Genomic DNA, 25,853 nt, shown 5'->3' with positions numbered 1-25,853 from the left:
CTGATGATTGGCTTTTTGCTACAACGTTCCCACAAAACAATAATTAGGGACATTCATTAGTGCCACAATTGCACTCAGTGTTGCCAACAGTACCGATAACTTCGCGAAATTTCCCCGAGTTACCGGTAATTCCCTGGCAGTCGTGGGAACGACGTAGCTTTTGAATACAAATAGGCGTACAGTGGAATCCTAATACAGTAGTGAAATATAGCGGCAGGTGGAAAACTAGGATTAAATATTTAAACAAATACTAAAAGAAAACTAACAACTGACTGAGGATTTTATAAAAAAAAATATATATATATATATAACTGCAAGAGATTTTATCACTTTGTTTAAAACTCTCTCTCTCTCTAAGCATTGTTACAATGTATTAATTGTGACTATGCCTGGTTACAAGTTAAACTCATCTTATCAAAATAGATAAAGTGTGGATTGATTACCCCTTAAGTTCAGCTTATCAGTGAGACTTTTCTCGTTTGCCAAACTTAGTTAGGTTAGGTTAAAATGCCATGTGTTGTTTCTCCCGACTAACATGGTTTAAAAACAAACATTTGCTGTTCATCCGGAATGATTCTCGTAGAATATAATCATTCGGCCATTCTTTAACACGCATATACCTTTCTCAAGAATCAAATCATACATGTTGGAAATTCAAGACACATACATAATAGTGGTTAAAGTACAGGATCTCGGCTATAGAGACTCGAGTTCAAACCCTGACATCCACCCAAGTGCTTCTTTGAATCTTTGAACCGATACCCTGGGACAGAGACAAAATCAAAATCAACAGATAACTAGCTGGAAATCAACCTATATATAAAACTAAACACTTTAGGCTGAGATAGTTTTCAATGTTTAGGAGAGATATCTTCACCGAAAATTACACAACATACGATAGGCTGGAGAACAGAACGGTCATAATCTTCTAATAAAAATCCAGGTCAATCCTTAAGAAAATATATTGCAACTCCTGTGCTAAATTATCATAGCTAACACATAATGATGCTTCCCACTAACGGATATCAAGGGACCAAAATTTTTAATTTCCCGTCCCCAAAAAATATGTACTCCAGCGGCGCAAAAAAAAAATTTAAAACGTCAACACGTAATTGTTTCTGGAAACGCAGAGTCTCGTGCCCAACGTGAGGAATGTAGGTGGCTAGACTACAATCTAGATAATTTGTGTTAGGTTAGGATTTTTCAGGGGTATCTCATACGTATGAGGAGCACGGAAAAGATGAGAAATAGTTGACTGAAGTTTCTCCTTGCAGCAAAAACTCCCTATACAGTACTAGGCCAACTAAAACCATCAGGGGTATCTCGGTCTATTTAACTATGGCGAACACAAAGAAAATAAAAAATCTCTTCGTAAGGGATTAGAAAGTTCATAAAAACGTTTTACAATCGAATGAGGGGAAGAAAATTGTTATCATCAAAATCCATGAACAAACTCAGTTTATATAGCTCAAATACTACCACAACTAACAAATTAGGTTTCCTTATATATCCGTCTGTTTGTAGTCAAAGTTTTCGTCAAATGCCCAGACAAATTTTGCTTCTTGCAGCCCGTAAAACATAGACAACTTAAATATAACACGGACTAAAAGAAACAAAATAAGATAGTCCTATCTTAGCGAAGGGCCCTGACAGCACCAAAAGAGTTCAAGCAGGTTTTAACAATGTTGCTCTGAAACTAGTGTAAGCACAATTTTGCCGACGATAATTTGTACTACGAGCGGGGGGCAAGAAAGCCAACCGTTTTAACCGTTCAATAATAGTCGATAGTGAAATTTAATCAATAACAAATCACAAGAACAAAACTATGCGAAAACTCATTAAACTAACCTCAAACGTAACATGAACGTAGAACATCCACTCCTGTAGTGTGTCTTGCAAGAAACTGAGAGTTGAGAGTGGTCGGAAGATATGGACATGAGGGGAGGGGAGGGGAGGAAGGACATTTGACCTGATAACAGGAAGGACACTTGACCTTGAACGTGGGTAGATAAGGTTGTAGACATAGCGTGAGAGTACCCAGTGCAGTGGTCGGGGGATTGGCTCATGTTGAAAACAGTAGCTGATTATCAAGCAAGCTGATTAACTTATTTGTAAACAGTCAATTCTAGTGATCTGTAACAATGTAGTGGTCCCATTCATTTCCTTTAACCCTTTCAGATTATGTAATGATAACTTCCTGGTGATTTCAAGGGGCAATTCACTTATTCACGTTAAACAGTGACATACTTTAGGATGAATGTGGTAAGAGAGTAGAATGGTACGAGATGACCAACTGTGTAGATATGTCACTAACTAAGATCAGCTGTTTTCTAGCTAGGATTCTACCATTTTCTAGACAAACCGTCAAAACGCTACTCAATGTTTTAGGATAGAACCGGCGACGGCGACGTTCTCAGTATCAATAAAACTGTATTTGTGTTCAGTATATTTGAGCGAGTTTTGTTGTCTACAGTCCTAGTTGTCACAAGCTTTAAAATAATTTCAACCCATAAAAGTTGTATATTTACAACTAATGTTAGTTTCAAGTCACAACCAAGGAATAAATCAGTCACTAAAAGTCCCCTAAAACTAGAATAAACCATTTTAATAATCATAACAGTTGGAAATCAAACACCTAAAAACAAGCTCCCTATTATATAAAAAATATTAGAGGTCTATTTACAGTATCTGACCTTAGGCAATGCAATATCCAAAATAATCTAAAATAATATTTAACGATTTTTGCTCAAATTGAAATAACCTTTTATCGAAAGCTTTACGCTGCTACAGCGAAATTGAAACATCTTTCCCACCGTTCTCTAACCACCGGTCTAGAGTAATTAACTAAGTTAATGTTCTCCCTAATTAAAACTAATAGCGCCACTGTCGCGGGGTTGTGGACCATCTCTACGTGTTGTGGGAGAAAATTCTTGTTGGTCTTGAATAGGATCGTTACTAGACATGACGAATAATCAAGGAATCCAAGCTTAGCTAGGAGAAAGAGATCTATACACTATGTTTTATTTATATGACGCGTGCTCACCTCATGGGAACTGAGCTTTGCTCGCAGAAATACATTTTCAACGCGAATCATTGATACACTTATAGCTCGTAAAACAAAAAATTATGGTAATCAAGCTTTGCTGATAAGAAAATTCTTGTATCGAATTATCACTATGTACGACTTGAATCGTGGAGATCCAGCCATAAACAGGACCATTATTGTTTCTCTTGTTTGCTCTTGTATTCTCTTATCTCAAAGTTTATCAAGATTCATATTACAGTCTATTATGTAAACTGTGTCAAGTTTAAGGGTCCGCCCTACCTCTGCAGTTTTGTGTAAACGCAAGGGTCTGGGGCAACCGTGTTTCCGAAGGCTACACTTAACGTAGAATCAAAGTTCGGGTGGAATTTTGAAGAGGATTCAATTATCTAGATTGTTGTGGCTTCAATATTTTTGGTATCGTACCATAAAGCCTGAAAATATTCTTTGAATGTAGACGAATCTGCTTTAACACATTATAGAATTGTTACTTTAAAATTCTTAAACCAGAGACGCATAGATTGTTCTTAGTTCTGTAAAACCCCACTCATTGTTTTTTACTAGCATGCATGGGTAGTTTACAAAGACAGTTGCCGTGAACGTCTGCAAGCGCTTCTCGCGGCGCTGTTCAATGAGTCTATGTCTTGCGGACCCCCTTGAGAAATTTAAGCATTGCTAACGTGGTGCCCCTGTTACTCTAGCATAAAACGTTTTTAACTCAGAACTTCGTTAAAGAAAGAAGACAAAATGCTTTTATTTATTACAACTGGTTACCTACCGTTATACTACAGAATAAAGTTTAGTCACTCTTGGTCTACTCTGAATTTTCTGTGGCTATACTTCCTAATTAAAAATTTACAATTTATTATTTCTACTAGTAGAACTCTTAACGTACGCTTTTCGTTGCATATATTTAAGTTATATACAATACCTAGTCTATAACACAATGTAAAACTACAATTAAACAAAAACAAAGTAAAGATAAAACAATTGAACCTCATTTGAGAATGTGAACAAGCTGTGTTTCTGCATTACAACACTAAACAGCAATGCGAGCCAATTTCCAAAGTGACTACAACTACAGGTGTTTCGTGCAGCTGGTATGATTCATTTACACGAAGCTATTTCGCAATTATCATGGGCAAACAGATGACACATTTAGATACACGAAACATCACCCAAACATGTTACGATACAAGTAGGGTGTGGTTATGAAATTAGGAGAACTTTAAATACTGAAAGTTTAATTCTCATTTTATTGTAAAATCTTAGGTATATTTTACTGCGTGTTTAATGTTTGGTAAACCTAGAATAAGTAGATGTGATAAATGCTTGTGCTTGTGCAATTTGCACTGTTTAGGCCTAAGTTATACCAGAGGAAAAGCAATGGCTAATAAACACTAGTTATCGTCGTATTTAGATATATCAGTTTCAAATTAGGTAAAATGACAAGGAAAAAATTTACATAAAAACGTTTACAGAACTAGACGTAGAATACTGAACCATCAATTCGATAAAAGTGTATCTGCAATCTATTGTGCAGTGGTGTGGAAACTATATATGAGTAAGTTGGCAGGATTATGATTCTTGCCCACATTAAACACTCTTTTTATACATTCACCCCCCTTCTAATAGGTAACATATGAAAAACACCTGCTTCATATGCCGAGGAGACACGGGCTGAACTCAGTAGGGTTGAATATATAATTTTAGGAATTTAATTATGTCCAGGGTATGTAGTAAGGCAGTTTGAAAATTGCTATTTATTTATCGTTCTTTCATTGACTTAAGAACTATTTTAACCGAATAAAACGGATTTCTTGAAAACTATTCCTTGTATTCTGGTAAATATAAAAATATTAAAATATTTTACTTTTAATATTTAACACGTGCAATAAAAACACTAGTGAAGCAGTGAAGCGAGTACACACAAACGTATAACCGTGCACGTAGCAGGTCAAAATAAGTTTTAGATTTTAAAATGCATTACAAAATCTACTTGCAGTGCAGTATCCACAATCAATGGCACTACCTTAGTTATTAAATCACTCTTTTAACCAATAGTTTAACCAGTTGATTCCACCCAGTCTCTCGACCTGAAATCTTTATCCACACGTTATAGCTATTGAGGTTATGATGTAGCTGTAGCCATTAAACAATACTAATTACCAACGGAGTGGACTGAACGAGTGATTATTTTCGGTCCGTAAACCCCGAGGTTATTGACAGCGGAGCGGAGTGGAGTGAGTTAGCAACAGGTATGCGGTGGCGGTGAAGTGAAGCATCGCCCACTTGTAGATCATTGTTTTGTCTCTGGTACACGACTACATGCGTGAATTGTGCTGCATAATACACGGGTCAAATAAATGTCCCCTACAGAGATTGAAGAAACAATTCAGTTGATTTAAAATGGTCAAAAAACTCATAACGTCATATTAGAAAGGTTTAAACGTTTACCACGATTTCTTCTCTGTGGTTTTGCATATTTAAAGTGCTATAGATGGGTTGGAAACAATGTTTGTTTGGTTGTAAACGAATTTTTTTTATAGGCTACCCCTCAACCTAACCTATAACAATCAAATTTTCAAGGACAAATGTAAGTATGGCCTACTGCATTTATAACATTAGGTTGTCGGTAGCCTATATCCTTCAAGTTAACAAAACGTACATTTAATCTTGCTATCAAATTTCTTGAAATATATTTTTTTTCTGCCTTTGGCTTTGGTGCATCACAATGTGAAATGTGAGAATATGTTAAAGATTAGTTTAATTCAGCCAATGTTTTATTTATTTCTCACACTGCCGCCAGCGGCTGATTAACAAGAATGAAAGCACCAGTGCTAAGGAACACGTCGTCTGGTTAACTGCAGTCTATACAAACATACTAGAAAATAGAGAAATTCATATGTTCAACGAAATACTTTGAACAATGTAAATAAAAACAGTTGAATTGGCAAATAATCGCTTAATTATAACACTGTGTCATCCCTGATAGCCAATGGCGAGGTTAAAATGCGTCATACAACAGCTGGAATTTCACATTGACTGACAGCGTTTAGCAATTAGCTGAGTTTACCGAGAGGGTTATTCAGAGATGGGGGGGTTCAGCATTTGAATTGCCAAATAAAACTTCTAACGTAGTAGCTTCATTTGTGCTTAGCACGTTGATATAAAACGTTTCAATATAAAAATACCCCCGTCGCAGCAAACCTGCATACTAAGCGAATTTCCATTCACCCGGCTTGATTTCTACTAAAATATTCCCTATAAATTTTCAGATTTATTTCCTATTTAAATAACATTAATTTTAGTGAGTAGTTAGGTTTGCTGCTACGGGAAAGATGTTGAGGTGTGTTTTTTCAATTGAAATATTGATAGCTTTAAGTTAGTATGAAATAAGCCAAATTGCCAAATTTGATTGAAATATATCCATAAAGAAGCAAAATAGAACAGTTTATTTATTCTCCATAAGAATAACATGGGAATTTTAAATTTACAATTTCTTTAATTTTCTCCGTAGTCAATGAACATTCAAAAAAACTTAAATATACTAAATTATTTGTTTTTTTAAGCTCTTCAAAATGGTCTAGAGAGAAATTTAGAAATTTAAAGTTTTTAGGGTCAAAAATGAGAAAAACCCATTTTTACCCCTTAAAACCCCCCATAAACCCCTGATCCCATGGTCCGATTATGCTGGTTCGCGAACTCGTTCGAATAAATGTAGGTTTAAACGTTTGTACCAAATTTCATCAAAATCGGATCAATTTTGCTCGAGTTATCGCGCTAACGGACACATATATAAATATATATATATATAAATATATATATATATAAATATATATATATATAAATATATATATATATAAATATATATATATATAAATATATATATATATATGAATTTGAACGGATGGTGTTTTTGGCCTCTGGGGACCTCAAAACGAAAAAGTTAATCGGTCCCGGGTCTAGGTCTTACCATGAGACCTACGGTAATAGCTTATTCCCTATATGGGAAATTCGCTAAAAATACTATTTTAAGCTATACACGGTTTTGAAAGAAATTGCAAAGTGTCTTTTTTTTACAAAAAAAGGAAAACCTCGTTACACCATAAAACCTCTTTCCCATAGTCCGATCGTGATGGCTTGTGAACTCTTTTGAATAAATGCAGGTTTTCACGTGTTTACTAAATTGCATCGGTGATCGTACTAACGGACACATATTAATTTAAACGTATGGTGTTTTTTGCCTCTGGGAACTTTAAATCGAACAAATAAATCGGTCCCGGGTCCAGGACTTACTATGTGACCTACGGCAATAGCTTATTCTCTAGATGGGAAATTCGCCAAAACACATTTCAGTAAAGTAAAAGAGAATACAATAATTTTAACATTGTGCTAATCAGTGTAGTTACCATAGATATGTCAATGTCAATGTTTATTTTCGAAAGCTCTCTTAAGTTGTCAAAAGGTCAAAACTGCCCAAAGCGCATGACATTCCTCAGTACGCTGACAGTTCATTCAATTTGACACCTCATAACTAATCTTTGAGGCTGACAGCGTACTTGAGTACTTGGAAAAGCGTAATGTAACAGAACGAACTAAACAAATTGATTTGTAATAGGCTGCGAATACAAATGACTTTTTGATAACCATTGTTGCTGCTCGTTGCTATAATTGCGGTTCCATAGGCCACCCCAGAGAATTTGTCAACTTCACAATGTTTAAGTACTTGAGTTGTTCAGTAGGTATACAATACCTTTAAGGGGCTGGTGCCAAAAAAATATATTTGACACAATTGTCTGCATACCGTTTGCAAACGCAGCTCACTCAAACGATTAGCTCTTGCAAATTTAACCTGTTCAACAATCCTTCCCGAGTTCGTCAGACAGGAAGAGCAGATATTAACACTTCCGATTTCGCAAGACTCATTGTTCGACAGACATAATGATGGCAATTTCCTTTAAAACAATTACTGTGTGCGCGTTCGCGGCCTGACAGAAGTACAGTACAGTACAGAGATCAGTAGCGAAAACTTAGTTGAGGTGTTAATCATTCAGCAGTTAGCACTTAGTGGTCACATGAAGTTTTGCGTTTTGGACACGTTTAAATAATAGTTTCAGCTATGCGGTTTATTGATTTATGTGTAGGCCTACCATGAATTGACTAAGGGCACGAACTTGATAAAGAGAGGTCATTAGAGTAAAAATAGCCCCTAATAAATACCGGACTACAATTACATCCACGATGAAAGTGCGTCATGTAAAAAAACACAGACCCAAACTGGACGAGTTAATTTCGCATGTCATTGATTAAAGTTAATTATTATAATCTAAATCAATATAATTGAAGCAGTAGTGTTTGGTTTGGCACAATTGTAAAAAGGATGATTGACTCAAAGTGTGTCTTTTCCGAATATATTTACTATCTCAAGTATATACTCTAATGGGTATTGTTAAATAAGACTTGTTTTCAAGGTTGACTTCTTATCGAGGTTTGCAATAACATGTGATTAGGGGTAAAAAAATTCTAGGGGATTTAACAATTACACTTGTTATCAACGACGACTTGTTATCAAGGGTCTTGTTATCTAGGTTCCACTGTATTTAACATTAAGAAATAAAATTCAAGTAAATAAATAAAACATTAATGTCCAAAATCGACCTGATTTGTGGAATTTACTAGTGGTGGTGGTGGACAGCACGTCAGTAAAATATTACAGTCGTTTTACAGACTTCACCCTGAGAATGATTATTGCACGATTATATCACAAGAAAAGTCTAGGGTTGTCCGAGATTCTTCCAGTAAACAATAACACTACAGTCGGTTGTTGACTGTCTAATCAGTGAGATAACACCAGACACTCAGTCAATAATGGCCCAGCTGATCCATACTTTCACTGTTGCCCAATCTGGTCTGGATGACTCACTGTAAACAGGTTAATTCCGAACTTTACTGCACTTCCTAAACAGGTTTTGATATAAATAACAGCTGACATTAAAGTGATCAGGACAACCGTAAAGAGGTCAAAGAATTGGCATTTTAAGTAGGTTAGGTACTAAATAATAGATTTTACATTACATTAAAGTTATGAAATTACGCAGACCTAAAACTATTTACATATTAACATAGATAAAACATGAGTATGTTTTATCTATGATATTAATTTAGATGCTGAGCCAAGCAAAAGAAATACTAGTATTTTATTAGTATGCATACTCTACTCGTAAGCAAATATTTTCAGTATGGACTGACGTAGAGATAGAGATGGGCCTCCTAAATAGTAAACCTCTTCCAAAGAGTTTGATCGAATGCATGTGGTTTATACATCACTTTGAAATGTCAATATAAAATAACCAATTAAATCTGAATATTAAAACTCACCATGGCTGCGTTTTTACTACTGTATAAGAAACCTTTATTTCAGGAAATTTAGTACGGTATAGGCCTAACACTTAATTAAACACGTTTGAAGATTCAAACTTAAACAAATTGTTATCAGAAAACAATTGAGTTAAATAAGTATTGAATTCATGTTTTCATTCACAGCAATAACAACGGAAATGTTAAGTAGTTATGCAGTTACTATTACATTAAAGAAGTGTAGTTTTCATAAGGATAACGACCTTTCGGGACTTATTTCGCAGACAAAATATGGCTCACAGAAAAACACAGTAGGCTAATTATGTAGTGAAAACATATTTGGGATATTTACACTACCTACGTAAAATTACTGTATATAATTTAATTTCAATTTCACAGACCGGCGTGGTTAATAACACAAACAATTAGCCTAAATAGACACAAAATATCAGAGAGTTTAACTAAATAAGATAACTGTTGTGTAGGTTATGCCACTTAGTCAGTGGATTTCCACAATTAGTTTTAGCAATGAATACAAACCACTATCATTCATAGTGGTTTGTATTCATTGGTTTTAGTGGTTGGCAACGCAACACCTAGCTAACCTAACCAGCCCATTGGACTGTCAAACGTGTGTATTTGGCACTGCTTGGCCTACAGCCTGCACTTGCCAAGAGTCAAAAGTCACCAGTGAACTACAAAGAGGGAAAGAGGGCACAGCCTAGAGAACAATAATTTGGACTGATCATGGGGCCTCAATGACCAAACCCCTTCCAGATTACATATTGGTAATATGAACGTCACAGCTTTTACCATGAAACCATAACGAGATGTTTTTACAAAGGCTATACTGTACAATGTTCTAAAGCTTGATAAGCTTAATTGATGTTTGTTCATTTCTTCAAATTGCCTTGGGAATATTGAGAGAGATATGCGTTTAAAAATGTTTTACGAGAGCAGACTTGTTTGGGTTTAAGTATTTAGAATGAAAACACTGATTTTTTTGGATTATTGAAAATTAAAATTGATATTTCCAGAACCAACTGGCATTTTGAGAGGATTGGAATACAGATTCTGACCCAATAAGACACATAATAGCCTATGTGTCATATTATCGCCATACCTAGATGAACCTTTTCTTAAGAAAGCCAAAGTTGTTTTTTGGAAGTACTGTACAGAGTACCGGCCTATCCAAGGAAGTGACCAAGTTTATTGAGGAAAGAGAAGGAGGTTATGTCGTCAGAAATATTGCACAACTATTCACTCACCCCTCGTCTAGAACCAGCGACCCTCTGACCTTGAAAGCCATACGGGGTGGGGTGGCCAAAACAAGAAACTAGTCAACAACAAACTTCCCAAATTCACATGTTCGGTTGCCGAAACTACAGATATGCACATGTTTTGGAAATGAATAAATTATCAAACTGACAACATACTTCACCAAAATGGTAAACTGAACGCTTATGAATTCAGGAATATTCCATCCATCGCCCATCAGCTGATAACAGCGGTATAACAACAAAAATGTTCGAGTTACTAAACTAACTTAACTTACAATTTACAATTAAATGGTACAGGAGATATCCGTCCAAAACTTGTTCGTTCTGTTTATTATAACCCTTTTCAACTAATTTATATAATAGGAAACAATAAATGCAATAACAGTAATGTGTAAGGTTAAAATTCTTACCACCAATCAAAATATACACAAGTGTTTCAATGTTAGACAAAATTACAACATAAAAACTAAACTTACCACATTGTGTGGAGGAAAAATCAAATATCCAAAGAGAACTGATAAAATAGGCGTAAAGGAACCAACAATTAAACCAAATAAGACAAGCAAATGCAATGGACACTCACTAGACTGCGCTCAGAGCGGAACTATGGAGAAACGCTGCCAACAAACTGCACGAAATATCCCGCGACGGCCACACTGAGGGTGTATCTAGGCAGCGGAGTAGTGGAGAAGTGTTGCCAACGCACGGCACAAAATAACCCTCCGCGGACACACTGGGTGGATCAGTGGCACGGTGACGGAATGTTCTAGTTGCAATACTTTCTATAGCGCACCAGATGTCACGAATGCAGAACAGTGTGAAATGTATGTGAAATATTCATTTGACAGTGTTAAATTTCAACTGAATTACATGTTACCACATTTTTCATTTCACTGTGCCCCATTTTGTATAAATTATCAATGCATATTAATTCAACATTTTATATAGGTAGTAAGTAAAATGTATTGATGGTTTGGAAAGGAAACTGATGTTTATTACATCAATTTAATCGTAGGTACAGTATATACTTGATTTCTATTTGTATATAACTTATATTATTATAAAGAAACTTCCATGTAATAGTAACCATGATGGTAAATCCATTGCAAATATCCATTGTTTCTCTTTTGATGTTTAAAATAGGATTATGGGTACATAACACAGTTTCTGACAAATTTATAGTTTAATGTTGTGTTCCACTTTCAACTAATTCGTTCCGTGCTTCGCAAATCGCAACGGAATGAGGACGCAGAAGAAAATTATGTGGTTCCCAAACCATACAGTAGATAACACTGACACGCCAAACATTATCACAGGAACAACATTATTTTTAATTATTTACACTTTTTGGTTCAATTCAATCAGCTGGGTGTCCCATAACATTTAATGACTACTAGCTTTCTACAAGTAAAAAATGTAAATTTAGAAAATTTTGAGAATTTGCTGGTTGTTGTCACGGAAACAAATCGAGATTTTATTTTACAAGCTCCATTTAACAACTTTTGGCTTTCACACATCGAAAACTTTGGGAAAACTTTGGAAGTAAAAGTAACCAAGAAGAATAGTAAACCAAAAAGAAACCCACCTCTAGTACAGTAAGTAATTGCCTAACCTAACCTAACCTAACCAACCTAACCTGTACTCAATCTAATACAACTCTTCTAGTCTAGCACGCCAGGATATTGTAATAATTGCGAAAATTAGTGTAACACAAGAGTAGAGAGTGTTATCGTAAACAATTAAAATATAAAATACTTTAAACTAACAACATAAACTAACAACTAAACTAACAAATTTAAAAATGGAAATAGGTAAATGAATTTCTGGCGGGTGGCAACCCTGCGACCAGTTGTCTGCTGGCGGCCGCCCCAGTGTGCCGTCAGGGTTGCCACTCTCGCGGATCGATTTGGACCCAAACAAAGCGCAGTTTATTTACCGTTCGCACTCCCGCGGTCCCGCGACAAGAATAGCCCCGTGGCCCCCGGCGCGGCACGAGACATGGGCTGTGGGCTGCAGGTGGAGTGGCACTTTCACCTACGCGTGGGACTGCGGCATTTGGAGGCGGTGACGTAGTACGGTGCAACCATATGGATGATAGATGACCATATGCATGATGAATAACTTGAAAGTTCTGACCCTTCAGATACTCAGATGGCATGAATGTTTTTAAACGATTTTACGTCACTGTTGCATGTAAAAAGTTCCTAACTTGATAGTGGAGGATTTCCCGGATGAAGATTTTCTCTCGCAAATTCCGACGTAGGGCTGAATAGAAACGGACCTCTAGTGTTGGAGTGTGAAGCATGTGAGCATGGCCAGTACATTCCACACACGTCATGTCGTCCTGTCACGCAGTCTTCACCGTTATCTGTTATCAGGTCAGAGGCACGCGTCGAGCCTCGTATGGGCCGCCGGAATTTTATCCCCCTGGTTTGTGACGTCAGTTTCGCTCTGGGGGATAAAATTCCGCTATTCCATGCGATGTCCGTTATCAACTTAAACTTAGGCCTGGCGCACACGGTCGATTTTTCGATCGGCTGATTTAAAAATCGGCCAAACATAAATCGCCCTTAATTTATGTCCAGGCGCACACGTGGCGATTTTTTAGTCGAGAATGGATTTTTTGAGTGCGTTTAAGCTATCCTAAAATGGACTTTGTTGAATTAACCTATGTTTGTGCTCTTCTAATTAGACCAAAGAAAAAAAGAAGACAACTTAAATATTGGGTTCATCCGATAGTAAGTCAGAGACTTTTAAATCGACAGTTTTATAAACTATACACTTTACGTGATGACAGTAAAACGTGCTTTAATTACTATAGAATGTCTGTTGAAAGTTTAAGTTTTTATTATAACAGCTGTGGCCTTTTTTAGCAAAGAAAACAACACAACTCACACTGAAATAGTGAAGTTCACTGTCTCCTGTGGAGAACAACAAGCGACTGGCCGATTTTTTAGTCGACCGTGTGCGCGGACTGATAACAACATACAGATTTTCGGGCGACAATCGCCTCGCCTACGAATCTGTGGCAAAACCAAGATTTTAAAATCGGCGCAATTCTCGATCGCCTGTGTGCGCGCTTCCATTCAAATACATGATGCACAGATCGGCCGATAAAATAGATGCCTCAAAATAATCGCTCGTGTGCGCCTAGCCTTACTTATACATACAATGGTTGCATTTGTCATTGTCATTGAGTTATTTTTATCAATGATACAAACATGTTTATTTGGGAACAAGGTCAGAGTTTTGACGGTTCACTTATAAAAATCGTCGGTACAATATCAGCATTCTGACACATACTTTCTCCCATTAGTTTGTCAACAACAACCTTTATCATAGGTTAGCGGTGGGGAGAAACTATGATGTTTTATTGAAAAAAAAAACAATAACTTTTGGAACAAACATATTTTTAGCATTTTGGGTTAACTAGGCTTAACATGATACAAACATACTGAACTTTAATCTGAAACTTAAAAACCGGTTTTGTGAAAATCCGTCGATAAAAACACGCCTAGAAATGTTATTGATCAGTAGGCTACCTACATACAAAATTTCATTAAATCCAAAAGTGTAAACGGATATATCCACCTAAAACTCAAATTAAAAAATGTTAACGAAAACAATACTTTCTGCTCATAATATGAATATGTATAGGGAACCCACGAACAAATAATAACAGCGTCAAAACACAGCAACGCACCAAATAAAACATTTTTTTCACCACACTCATCACTTCTTCACACCACTCCACGCTGGAGAGGCCGTTGTCGGTTTGAGGTTCGTTAAGTTTACCACCGGCGTTATAGGATGGTCTAATTAATGGCCAGCACACAGCACGAGCGCCGTGACCTTGTGACCTTGGCTTATCTGTTATCAGCGGTCGGTGTGAAGAGGCGATTAATCGTCCAGAGATAAGACTGGCTCGCTCACACGGTTGGTTGATTGCATTCGATCATCGGATCGATGAAAATATAAACAGTGCAAACAAACATCACAATAACATAAAGAACTAGAATTTTGTCATCTTTTATTAAAATGTGTGATAATCTTAATTTTGTCCAGTAGGTAAGTGATTTTTGATTGAAAACATTTTAAGTATGTAAAAACACATCAGCAATATTCGTTTGGGCAATCGGTGATAAATCATAACAAATCCGTAAACGGTAAGTTTGTGTATTTGTTCTAAATGCAGAGATGTAACTTAACTGGGAGGCATTAAACCAAGAAATTAATTAAAAAGTCCTTAGTTACCGAACCATTATCAGCTTAAAAATTGTTTCCTAAATATTTAGAACTCTCATAAAGAGACATATTATCTCTTTATCATGAGAACCTAACTTCTTGTGTTCTTAAGAAAATAATAATACAAATTTGCTGAGTAAAAATTATTTTTAATGTGAGACACTTCAGCTAAAAAAAAGTCGGCTTCTAGCTTGACAGTCGCACATCAATTTCAGAAAAGTGGTTGGAAGCTTTTTTTGATAGTTCATCGGTACTGGTCAGGTACCGGTACCAGAAAAAAAACCTCTTCTCCCAATATCCCTCTGTATCGCTATCAAATGAAGGAGTTAGTCTAGCGTAGACAAGGGGAAAAGAGATTATTGTCTATGCTACGAAAACTCATCTAAGATTCTCAGCCGACACTGAATTGAGCATTTTTGTTACATTCGTTTGATAAATGAGACCATTGCTGACCTTACAGCAGATCAGTACACGTAAGGGAACAAGGCGTAAATGTACGTTTCTAGTGACACATGTTCACGACGGCTTGGACAAAAAACAAACTTCTCCTCTGTACTCTGCCTCATTGAGCATTTCAATGAATATCAAAGTGCACCACATTAGCATGACACTGGAACACGACTGGGGCAAGTGTAGTGTCATAACCTTGTCATACACCCACCCCACTCGCAATCTGAATACACAATCCCCCCCGCCCTTATAGGGGATTGATTAAACAAACTCAGGGTTTGGGGGTGAGTTCGTTTCAAAAACGACCTCTTAATAAGAGTGTAACGAGCGGTCCCTATTACGCGATTGACGGCCAAATTGTATTAAAGTTGACTCACGCCGCGGACCCTTGTGGAGAAGTAGACCGGGTGGTGTTAAAGCACGTTAAAGTAACTTAGAACTTGCGATAAAAGTGTTTGAACTATCAGTCAAAGCGGAGATGCCGTATTAGCTAACCGCAAGCTGACATTACTAATTCCAAGCAAGAGTCGAAAGAGAGCCTCTCAAGAAGGTACTGTACAGGAGCCACAGTACCTTCTTGAGAGGCTCTCTTTCCGGGAGGAGGTCTCTCAGCGCAGTACCCGCCATGGAGGTCTCCAGCTTCACTTTCCAAGAGTGGGGCTTGAGTTTGGAAGGAGAAGCTTCTCGTACTTCGGCCTCCCCTCTGGCCAAAAAAATATGCCTTGCCATCTTTTAGAGCCTAAATTAAGGAATTGTACTGTTATGATTAGTTGTTATTTAGATTTTCTTGTTTGTGTTTTGTTATTGTTTCTATTTATTTGTTTGTTAGTTTATTGTTCCTTATATTATGACGAGAGTTGTTCTGAAAAGCAGTTGTACTGACAAACGCTTGATAAAGGCATTTTTATTTATTTACTAGCTGGCCCGACAGACGTCGTCCTGTCCTAATGTGGTTTTATGTCAAATGCTCGTTCATTTTCAAGATGAGCTCGTTCGCATGGCTCAATCTCTAGGTAAAAAGTGTGGGTTGTTTAGAATCACAAAGTGCTGCGGAAAAAGAGACTAGGCCTATAGGATTTTAATCTACGATAAAATTGGCACTAGAGGTAGAAAAGTCATCCAAAACGTGACCGTCTTGACCTGACTACAAACATTCAGTGCGTGCTTAGGAACAAACTAGGATAGGAAAACGCTGTCAAATGCATGCTAAACGAGTTTAAAACTATGGATAAAGATATTTGAAATAGCAAAAAATGTTTTAATTCAAAATTTGCAAAAAAAGTTTTTGATTCTTTTCTTTCCGATATGAAATACAGTAGAAGAATCAACCAAGTATGAAATATCAAATATTAAATTTTCTTAAAGGCTTATGTTTTAGAGGTTTATCTTTCATACAACTTTCTAATAAAACACATTAGAATTTACATAAAGAGAAAAACATAGACCAGATTTCACGAACAAAATCCACTCATATCTTAAAGTACCTTACGATTTCCCCTCGTCCTATTTGACAAGTAAATTCTCAACGGAAACACTCGAGCCAACAATTCACGTAAGGCGTGGCGTATGAAAAGAATATTTGAAAGCACTTAACTCTTCAAGCCCCCACAGCGGCCCACTAGCTCACTCGGGAGTCCAGCGATTAAGTCCAAGGATGATCAAATCCTGATCAACGATATCAAGTTGCAGCCCGGCACAGCCCATGTACGGATCCCAGTGTACACCATCAGTCTTGTGTAATGTAATGAACGTGGTCACTTGGTATTCGTAAACAACACTCTAGTGGGGCGCCTGAACGTGGTTAGGCGATCTTTCTCATCGAGAGGGGATCAATCATTGTCAATCAGTCTGGACTTTGGGGTTGTGTTGTTTGAGAATTGGAACTTAGAACTTTTTTGGGGGAATTGGAAAATAAATTATTTCAATTACTTAAACTGTGGGCCCACAGTGACTTGTAAAGTACATGGTGTTTTTAATGCAAGGAATTACTACTACTGTACCGTAAGGACTTTTAACCTCAAAACCAGCGCATATCTTGGTATCTCTGTTTCTTTTCATTCCCGATCAGGTAATATGCATCGTTGCATAGCTATTTATGAGGTTTGATGTTATTGATAGCTTATTGTACTTATATAAGATTCAACATGGTTATTTCGCAAGCTCAAATAGAGTTTAGGTTTACGTTTCATTAGTCTTTTTACGGATCCAGTTTCCTTATGACAATACTATGAATACAGTAGTTGATTTTTAGGGACTGAAATTACAGCTAGAAACTTCAGAAGAAATTTCAGATTTTTCTCGTCATAAAACCATCGATTTCATAGCATACTCAATCTGAGCTTGCGAAAACACTTATGAAGAGTCTTATTCACAATACAATAACTAGACTCGTAGATAATGCAACACCGCATATCAGCAGATTGACAATGCAGTAAAAAAAACGGGGATACCAACATAAAAGGTTTTGCCGTTAAAAACTGTCTTAGGGTAGGCATTCACAATACAATAACTAGACTCATAGATAATGCAACACTGCATATCAGCAGATTGACAATGCAGTTAAGAAAACGGGGATACCAACATATGAGGTTGTTTTGTCGTTAAAAACTGTCTTAGGATAGGCATTCACAATACAATAACTAGACTCATAGATAATGCAACAATGCATATTAGCTGATTGGCAATGCAGTAAAAAAACGGGGATACCAACATATGAGGTTGTTTTGTCGTTAAAAACTGTCTTAGGATAGGCATTCACAATACAATAACTAGACTCATAGATAATGCAACAATGCATACTGATTGGCAATAAGGTAAAAAAACGGGGATACCAACATATGAGGTTTTGTCGTTAAAAACTGTCTTAGGGTAGGCATTCACAATACAATAACTAGACTCATAGATAATGCAACAATGCATATCAGCTGATTGGCAATACAGTAAAAAAAAAAAAAACAGGATACCAACATATGAGGTTGTTTTGTCGTTAAAAACTGTCTTAGGGTAGGCATTCACAATACAATAACTAGACTCATAGATAATGCAACAATGCATATTAGGTGATTGGCAATGCAGTAAAAAAAAACGGGGATACCAACATATGAGGTTTTGCCGTTAAAAACTGTCTTAGGGTAGGCATTCACAATAAAATAACTAGACTCATAGATAATGCAACAATGCATATCAGCAGATTGACAATGCAGTTAAGAAAACGGGGATACCAACATATGAGGTTGTTTTGTCGTTAAAAACTGTCTTAGGGTAGGCATTCACAATACAATAACTAGACTCATAGATAATGCAACAATGCATATTAGCTGATTGGCAATGCAGTAAAAAAACGGGGATACCAACATATGAGGTTGTTTTGTCGTTAAAAACTGTCTTAGGGTAGGCATTCACAATACAATAACTAGACTCATAGATAATGCAACAATGCATACTGATTGGCAATAAGGTAAAAAAACGGGGATACCAACATATGAGGTTTTGTCGTTAAAAACTGTCTTAGGGTTCTCGTAATTTGCGTTGCATTTAAAAACATACTGTATAGTAAAATAGTAATAAAGCATGCCAATGCCGTGACTTGGTCTACGTAGAACGTTGCAGGATACGACCGACGGAGACAAAAGTGGCAATTATTGTGCAACCGGAGAGAATTAAATGGCCAAAAGTGAAAACTGGAAAAGCGCAGTTGAGGGAGGAAGGGAAAGCGGGGGCAGCGACCGAGACATTCCCCGCTACCGACACTACAATATACCGGGAAAATGTCCCGTGACACAAGACTCTATACCGTATGCAACTGAGCAAGTCTGAAGTATTTTGCAAAATAATAATCTAATAAGACGATATCCCATTACAAAAAAAAACTGAATATTTTTGATTCATAAACAATAACGTTTGGTAACATCTTCAAAATAAAATATGAATAGAAAAAAAGAATTTGAAGCGTAAAAATGTAAAAGTGTTCACGTGCTTTTCAGAATAATTATTTTGAAAAGAAAAAGTTTATAAAATGAAATGAGTAGTTTATCGTGCACGCCCATAAACAGTGCATATTGGGATATAATTTTAACGCACAACCATTTTAAAATCGTCAGAAGTATTTTTGGCATATATTTTCTTAAAAATATATTTTACCTGTGAATATTGATAATTAATTATTCTATCGTAATTGCAAAATACAAAAAACAACCTTACGATCCTCAACCATGTGTTAATTTCTTCAAAACATTAACTACACAATTTTTATTATATAAACTCGGAATATATTGATGGGTTTGCTTAATTAGGCTCAGGGCTTTACTTTGACAATGAAAAATTTTACTCTCAAAGATTAACGAAAAGATTAAATGTTTCGGATGTATTTAATCTCTTAATCGTTAATAGAATACAGATAAATTACTGATTACCAATAACTTAAGAGCTACCACCTACAAAATCACTTTGCATTCTTTATAGCATATCCGAAGAATATTCACTCACAAAAATGATCACTAAGGGAGAAAAAATGTTGAAATCTTAATTAAGCCTAAAGCTTGACAGCTAAAATAATTAAACTCCAAAACATTAATCGTGTGACACTACCGCTGTCTGGGTCCACTTCTCTGGTCCAATAGTTTATTGTCACCCACCAATCAGATCAATGATGTTTCCACGGTAACGTCCCTCTATCAGTATTCCTAACACAGTCTTTGCCCCTAGTTGCGTGAGTCTTGTGAACCTTGGGGTTATTTGTTCAAGGACATGACAGGAATGAAGTAAAATACCCTCCCACCTGAGGGGAAAACCCAACCCAAGTTTGCGTAGGGTATTGCGAAAGTTGGATGGAAAAAGTTTTAAGCTATAGATTATCATTAATAACTTCTTCATATCCACTTTGTTGGTGCTTTAGTACGCGAATTTCAACACATAATGATCGTCTTATAACAAGACAAAATGTGTCCAGTATTGGTCTTGACATTTAATGCATATAAAGAAAGAACAATAATGATCGATTTTGAACAGTCACACTGGTTATCATCAGGCCCAATAAAGGTTTCTGCCATGATTTTAATATATTTTTTACTTAGGTAATTGGAGTTTTATAATTCAATTCAACCTGTCCAATTCCGATACTTAGGATTGTCTATTACAGTGCTAGTTCAATATACTCGCTCTCACACATGAGATGATAGTCCACTAAATAGTTGGATCTTCATGTACATGAGTTGCTATAGTCAACTACATAGTTGAATTGGCATGTACATGAGTTGCTATAGTCAACTACATAGTTGAATTGGCATGTACAAGAGATGCCTATAGTCAACTACATAGTTGGATATACTCACACATTAGATGCCTATAGTCAACTACATAGTTGAATTGACACGTACATGAGATACTATAGTCAACTTCATAGCTGAATCGAAATGTACATGAGTTGCTATAGTCAATTACATAGTTGAATTTACATGTACATGAGATGCTTATAGTCCACTTCATAGTTGAATTGACGTGTACATGAGATGCTACAGTCAACCACATATTTGGATATCCTCGCACATGAGATGCTATAGTCCACTACATACACATGTAGTCGACCCACACATGAGATGCGGCAAGCTGCCCCGTTGCCCTCTGTCGAGGGGTTGTGATCCAATCACATGTCTAATCCAATCTGGACTCATTAGCTCAAAGACAACTGGGGGAACCACACTTGCCCGGGGCAACCCATCTGGAAATGCTCAGGACTTTTGTTATGTGGTCTGGACGTTATTTATCCACCAGCTTTATCATGCCACTTGTCACATTATAATCATTGATTGAACATATTACCATTACTCATTAGATTTATCGTCCATGTGGATTAGCTGACTATGTTAAGGTCAATTCTCTCCTTTAAGTAGAGGCGTTTTGGCGTTTTAAGTTTGTTTCTTGTTTTTTAACAAACTCTGAAACTTATCACAATAATGTATTGCAGTACAGCCCCTAAGTGAAACCAAAGAAAATAAATCGTCAATTATACCCTAAAATTAAAGAATCTCATTTGGTCGATATCAAAAAAATTTAAACGTAACCAATATGAAACAGGTTTCAAATGATAAAATAAGATGTAATGTCTATTGCACTATTGAAGTCAATACAGTACCTTAACCTCTAAATATTTGTAAGTTTTTCGTGACCCCTTGTTTGTTTAAGGACATGAAGGGAATAAAATAAAATACCCTCTACACCCTTACTTTCAAGAATAAATAAGGCAGCAAGGGAATCGTGCTGTGAAAGTTTACGTAAGGAATACGAACGTTCTAAAACAGTACAGTAATTACAGTAATTAAAAGATTACTACCAAAGATACCCTACGGAAGAATTGCCATGATACCTGTTTTTATTCAGTAAACACTAAAGTCGAAACCAGTCGTCGAAACTGCAATTAATTGATTTGGCTTATTTTTGGATGATTTGCGTAATTACCCTCTCTCCTCCATATTAGTGTTGCTAGCGAATGGGGTTCAGAATATTTTCTGTCATGTGTCAATGGTACAACCTACGAGCTATGTTATATGCAACCAGCGTTTAAACTACGCCTACGAAACAACTTCACTAGCTCTCAAGATTAATTCACTACTTTGTTCAGTCGGCTTGAATATTATAGAGTTGCACAGCCTAATCTGTGGTTCATTAAAAGCTCATTTCGCGGTCTAGACAGCTGAGCCGGGGTGAGAAGAGGGGGGGGGGGTTGATTGTGCTTCTCCCGCAATTCACAATGAGGCAGTATGATTGCAACTGCTGATATGCAGCGGTGCATTCTGCATTGTGATATATATTGTGCAAGGGTGCAGTGTATGCTCACCCTTGGTTGCTCGGTTGCCATGGTTACCTACGTAATGTTCACCTGCCCCCCCCCCTCCATCACTGATACTCTGTTTCCCCCAAGTAGGCCTACGTTATGTAATTTATGGTTTCAAACTCCTCCAGCTTGATTCGCCCCGAGTTTATTTTTGAGTTTGTATACAATGTGGGGGCACCAAATCAATACATTTAGGAGATTTTCAGGATTTTTTATAACTTTGAAGACGATTTAAGTTAATACCCCCACCGCAGCAAACCTACAGACTAAGCGAATTTCCATCTACCTGGTTGTATTTCTACAAAAAACTTTCCCTAAAATAGTAAAATTTTTCCCCTTTTAATTAACATTAATTTTAATAAATACTTAAGTTTGCTTTTACAAGGAAGATAATAAGGTATGTTTTTTAAAGAATGTTTTTGATCCGAGAATACGGTAATAGATTATCCTCTTATGGGAAATTCGCTAAAATTGAAAACACATCGTAGTCTGAAGCGGGGCCAGTAATTATCGTCAGAGAAGAAACCCGTAGGGAGATCAGAAAATCCTTCGATGGAGAAATAAAAGATTCATCAAATGGGATAGAATCATAAAAAAAACAAACAAGAATCTTCGATCAAAAATATCTATTCCAAAAAAAGTACTAAACTAAACTTTTTGTACTCAAACAACCGACACGGAAGGTGTGGATATCAAAAACCCCTCTAACAAGAGAAGCAAATTTTTTTTAAGTAGAAGAATATGAAGCAATCCGGAAATCTCCACAGAAAGATCCTTTCATAAGTGTCAAACTGATCGAGGTATACTCAAACAATCGTCACAGGAGAGAACCCCATAGGAGAATCGGAAATCTCCTAATGAAGAAAACATTCTTCAATTGCGAATGAATCATCGAAACACTCAGGATTCTTGCACGGAAAGAACCTTTCTCGGTTTTGTATCAGCTGCCCACTTCCTCGCAATAAAACTCATCACCCAGCCATAGTGAGAGGTGATATAATTACAGCTTCCATTCTTTCACCTTTCACGTGAACCCACAGCCCAGATCTCGGCCGAGGATAAGCGCCGAAACGCGAGAACAGCCGTCGTGACTCTGGCAGGATGAAATGGCTTCAGACTACAGAGTGAAGTAGGAACAAATTCCGATATCAAGCTCGTTACTCCGCATGACTGCAAGGAATGTGATTGTGGAGAAAGGTTAGGTTAGAGAATTCTAAAAGCAGTCATTTGAAACCACATCCATTGGATTCCCTTAGAATCGTAAGATAATGTTCTGCTACGGGACACTACGTATGTGGCTTGTTGAACACAAACAATACTGATCCTACCTCTCTATAGGGTCTTAGTTTAGCTTCCTATATCTCTAGATAGTACAGAATATAACGCACAGAATCAAGAATATGATAGCTTGGAAGCAGCAAAATAAATATGTAAAAAGCCACGTCAATTATTAATCATCACTGTCGTTCTCATCCCGAAAGTTCGTACCCAAATTAAAGAACCTCGTTTGATCATTTCACCCCAAAACCCAATATACATGTAAACGTTTTGTCCGTTACCTTTTCTTGTTGACCAAAGTAAATGATTTTTCTGTAAGAAGAACCAGTTTTGTTTTCAATTTTATTTTAAATATTTTATAGCAACTGCTATAAAACGTGTTTGCAACAATTCATCTGCAGCTGAATTCGACAATACTTAAATGTTGCCGTAGACTTGCAAACACAAACGGTATGTGTTAAAGAAAGACGTTATCATTTCAAGAAATTGTCCTCGTATAAACATGACTACACAGAACGATCACAACAGACGCAAGTCTGACCAAACTCACTCAAATCCTTTTAATCAAGACTTACATCTACTTAAGAACCATTCTATCTTACCTTCATGGGCAGGCGGGGTGGGAGTGTCCCTACTTCTGTCCACGTCGACCGGATCGTCAAACTCCTTGCTCTGCTGCCTCTGTCGTTCGAAGTCATCGTCGTGCCCGTGTACGAGGGCCTTGGCCGCAGCGATGGCCGGAGACAGCAGTACGTCGTCCACCATGTCGACATCTGTCTCCGGGCCGAAGTCTTCGTCGTCGTAGTGGCCGGGTCCGGGGGCAGGGGCGCGGTGGTGCTGCCCATTGAACATCTCCCCGTTGAAGGGGTTGATGGGGGTCTCCATGGGCGGCCGCTTGGCGAGCTCCGCTGGATCGGTCAGGAACACGACCACCACTGAGATGTTGTCTGTCGAGCTCTGCTTCTTGGACAAGGCCACCAGCCGTTCAGACACCGCCTCTAGGTCCTCTGCAACAAGACAAAAGTGGAGGTTAGAGCAAGGAAAAGTTATCAAAAAAGGCAGAAGAGTACCAATGTCATAAAGGAACCAAATTCTCAGTAGAGAAATATCACATCTTCAAAAGTCTTTTACTTGTATACTTGAAACCTTGGCTAAGGACTTCTTTTTCTTAGGGACGTCTTCAGTTCATGGATTTAGAACGTGCATCAAGGTTTAACCATACGATAAGAGAGGTCAGGGTTTCCGTTGCACATATAATGTATGGATTGTCCTCAGTTCTAACCCTTGGTATACTCCTAAACTCTTAACTTAACCCAATCGTTCTTATGTACTTTCACCTAGTGATTGGACTGAAAATCCGAATCTTAATATTGCGTTAAGAGGTATACAAACCGTCTCGTTCTTCTTCGAAACTATTAACCCAGATATAAAATTATATCCCGTGACATGCGAAAAATCCAGCTGATTGACTCCATCACATTGCCGGTATTTCGCGCCATGGTGCAGGCTGCAGCCGGCGCGCGGCCGCGGCCACCCGACCAGAAACGGTGGCGAAATGGTGCAACGCTCCAGCGATTGGCGCCGCCGTCGCCTCGGTCACGGTGGCCGCGTGTGATGGCCCAGGATGACTGGGAAATACCAAGAATTTGCTGTGGTCCAACACTAAAATAAGTAGCAACTAGCAAAGATGAACCAGAAAATTTGTTGCGTGGATTTCGCCCATGTTAAATCAAACCTATTAAACAGTATTTTAGTTTCTATGAATGAAACCACTTCAGTTGAGATTAATGCTGTGGATTGAATCGCAATCAAATTCCCAAGTTTTTGTGATATATTGAGTCCTACAAAAACAATTAATATATTTTCATGCAAAGACAATTCCCGAAATTTAAGCTAGATAAGTTCTGAGCTGGGATTTAAGAAGAATACGTTTTGAATACTTTATCTATGTACTACGATGATGGGCAGGGTGTCAATTAAATTATTTGATTGATTTGTTACTAAGATTAGCTGGTTCTTTACCCGTAACGAATTATTAATAGCCTGATTATCAGGGACAGGAGTAGGCCTATGCAATCAAAAAATGTATCATGAAACATACTGATAAGTTTTCTAGTTTATTGTACTGTATATCTTTAACTAACATTTGACCCGTAACGATTAACTATACAAGTTCATGTTTAGAAGCTTGTCTTGTAATTCATTCGTATTATGGGGCACGCAATTGAATCAATCAAAATATGAGCTGATGATGAGAAAGACAGTTTTGCATCTTTACAAGTTTTACTCGACAAGACATTCTATCCTTAGCGAAATCGAGGAGAAAATTATGAATAAACGCACACCAAAACTGACTTCAATTAGCTAC

At 37.1% G+C, this 25,853-nt stretch overlaps 1 protein-coding gene across 1 annotated transcript in view; it reads right to left on the bottom strand.

Moving 5' to 3' along the window:
- The window catches only part of LOC128990192 (mucin-2-like), a 191,990-nt gene that overhangs the window by 19,859 nt on the left and 146,278 nt on the right, over nt 1–25,853 (bottom strand). The window contains exon 8 of the mRNA XM_054412482.1: nt 24,088–24,492. Within this exon, the coding sequence (XP_054268457.1) occupies nt 24,088–24,492 (405 nt within the window). The remainder of the gene's footprint in view (nt 1–24,087; nt 24,493–25,853) is intronic.

Source organism: Macrosteles quadrilineatus, unplaced genomic scaffold, assembly GCF_028750875.1.
Source record: "Macrosteles quadrilineatus isolate MER2022 unplaced genomic scaffold, UCM_ALF_1.0 Scaffold_1__1_contigs__length_201487025, whole genome shotgun sequence".
Classification (NCBI taxonomy): domain Eukaryota; kingdom Metazoa; phylum Arthropoda; class Insecta; order Hemiptera; family Cicadellidae; genus Macrosteles; species Macrosteles quadrilineatus.
The sequence above is the reverse complement of the archived record's forward strand: the minus strand, read 5'-3'. Positions and strand labels throughout refer to the sequence as shown.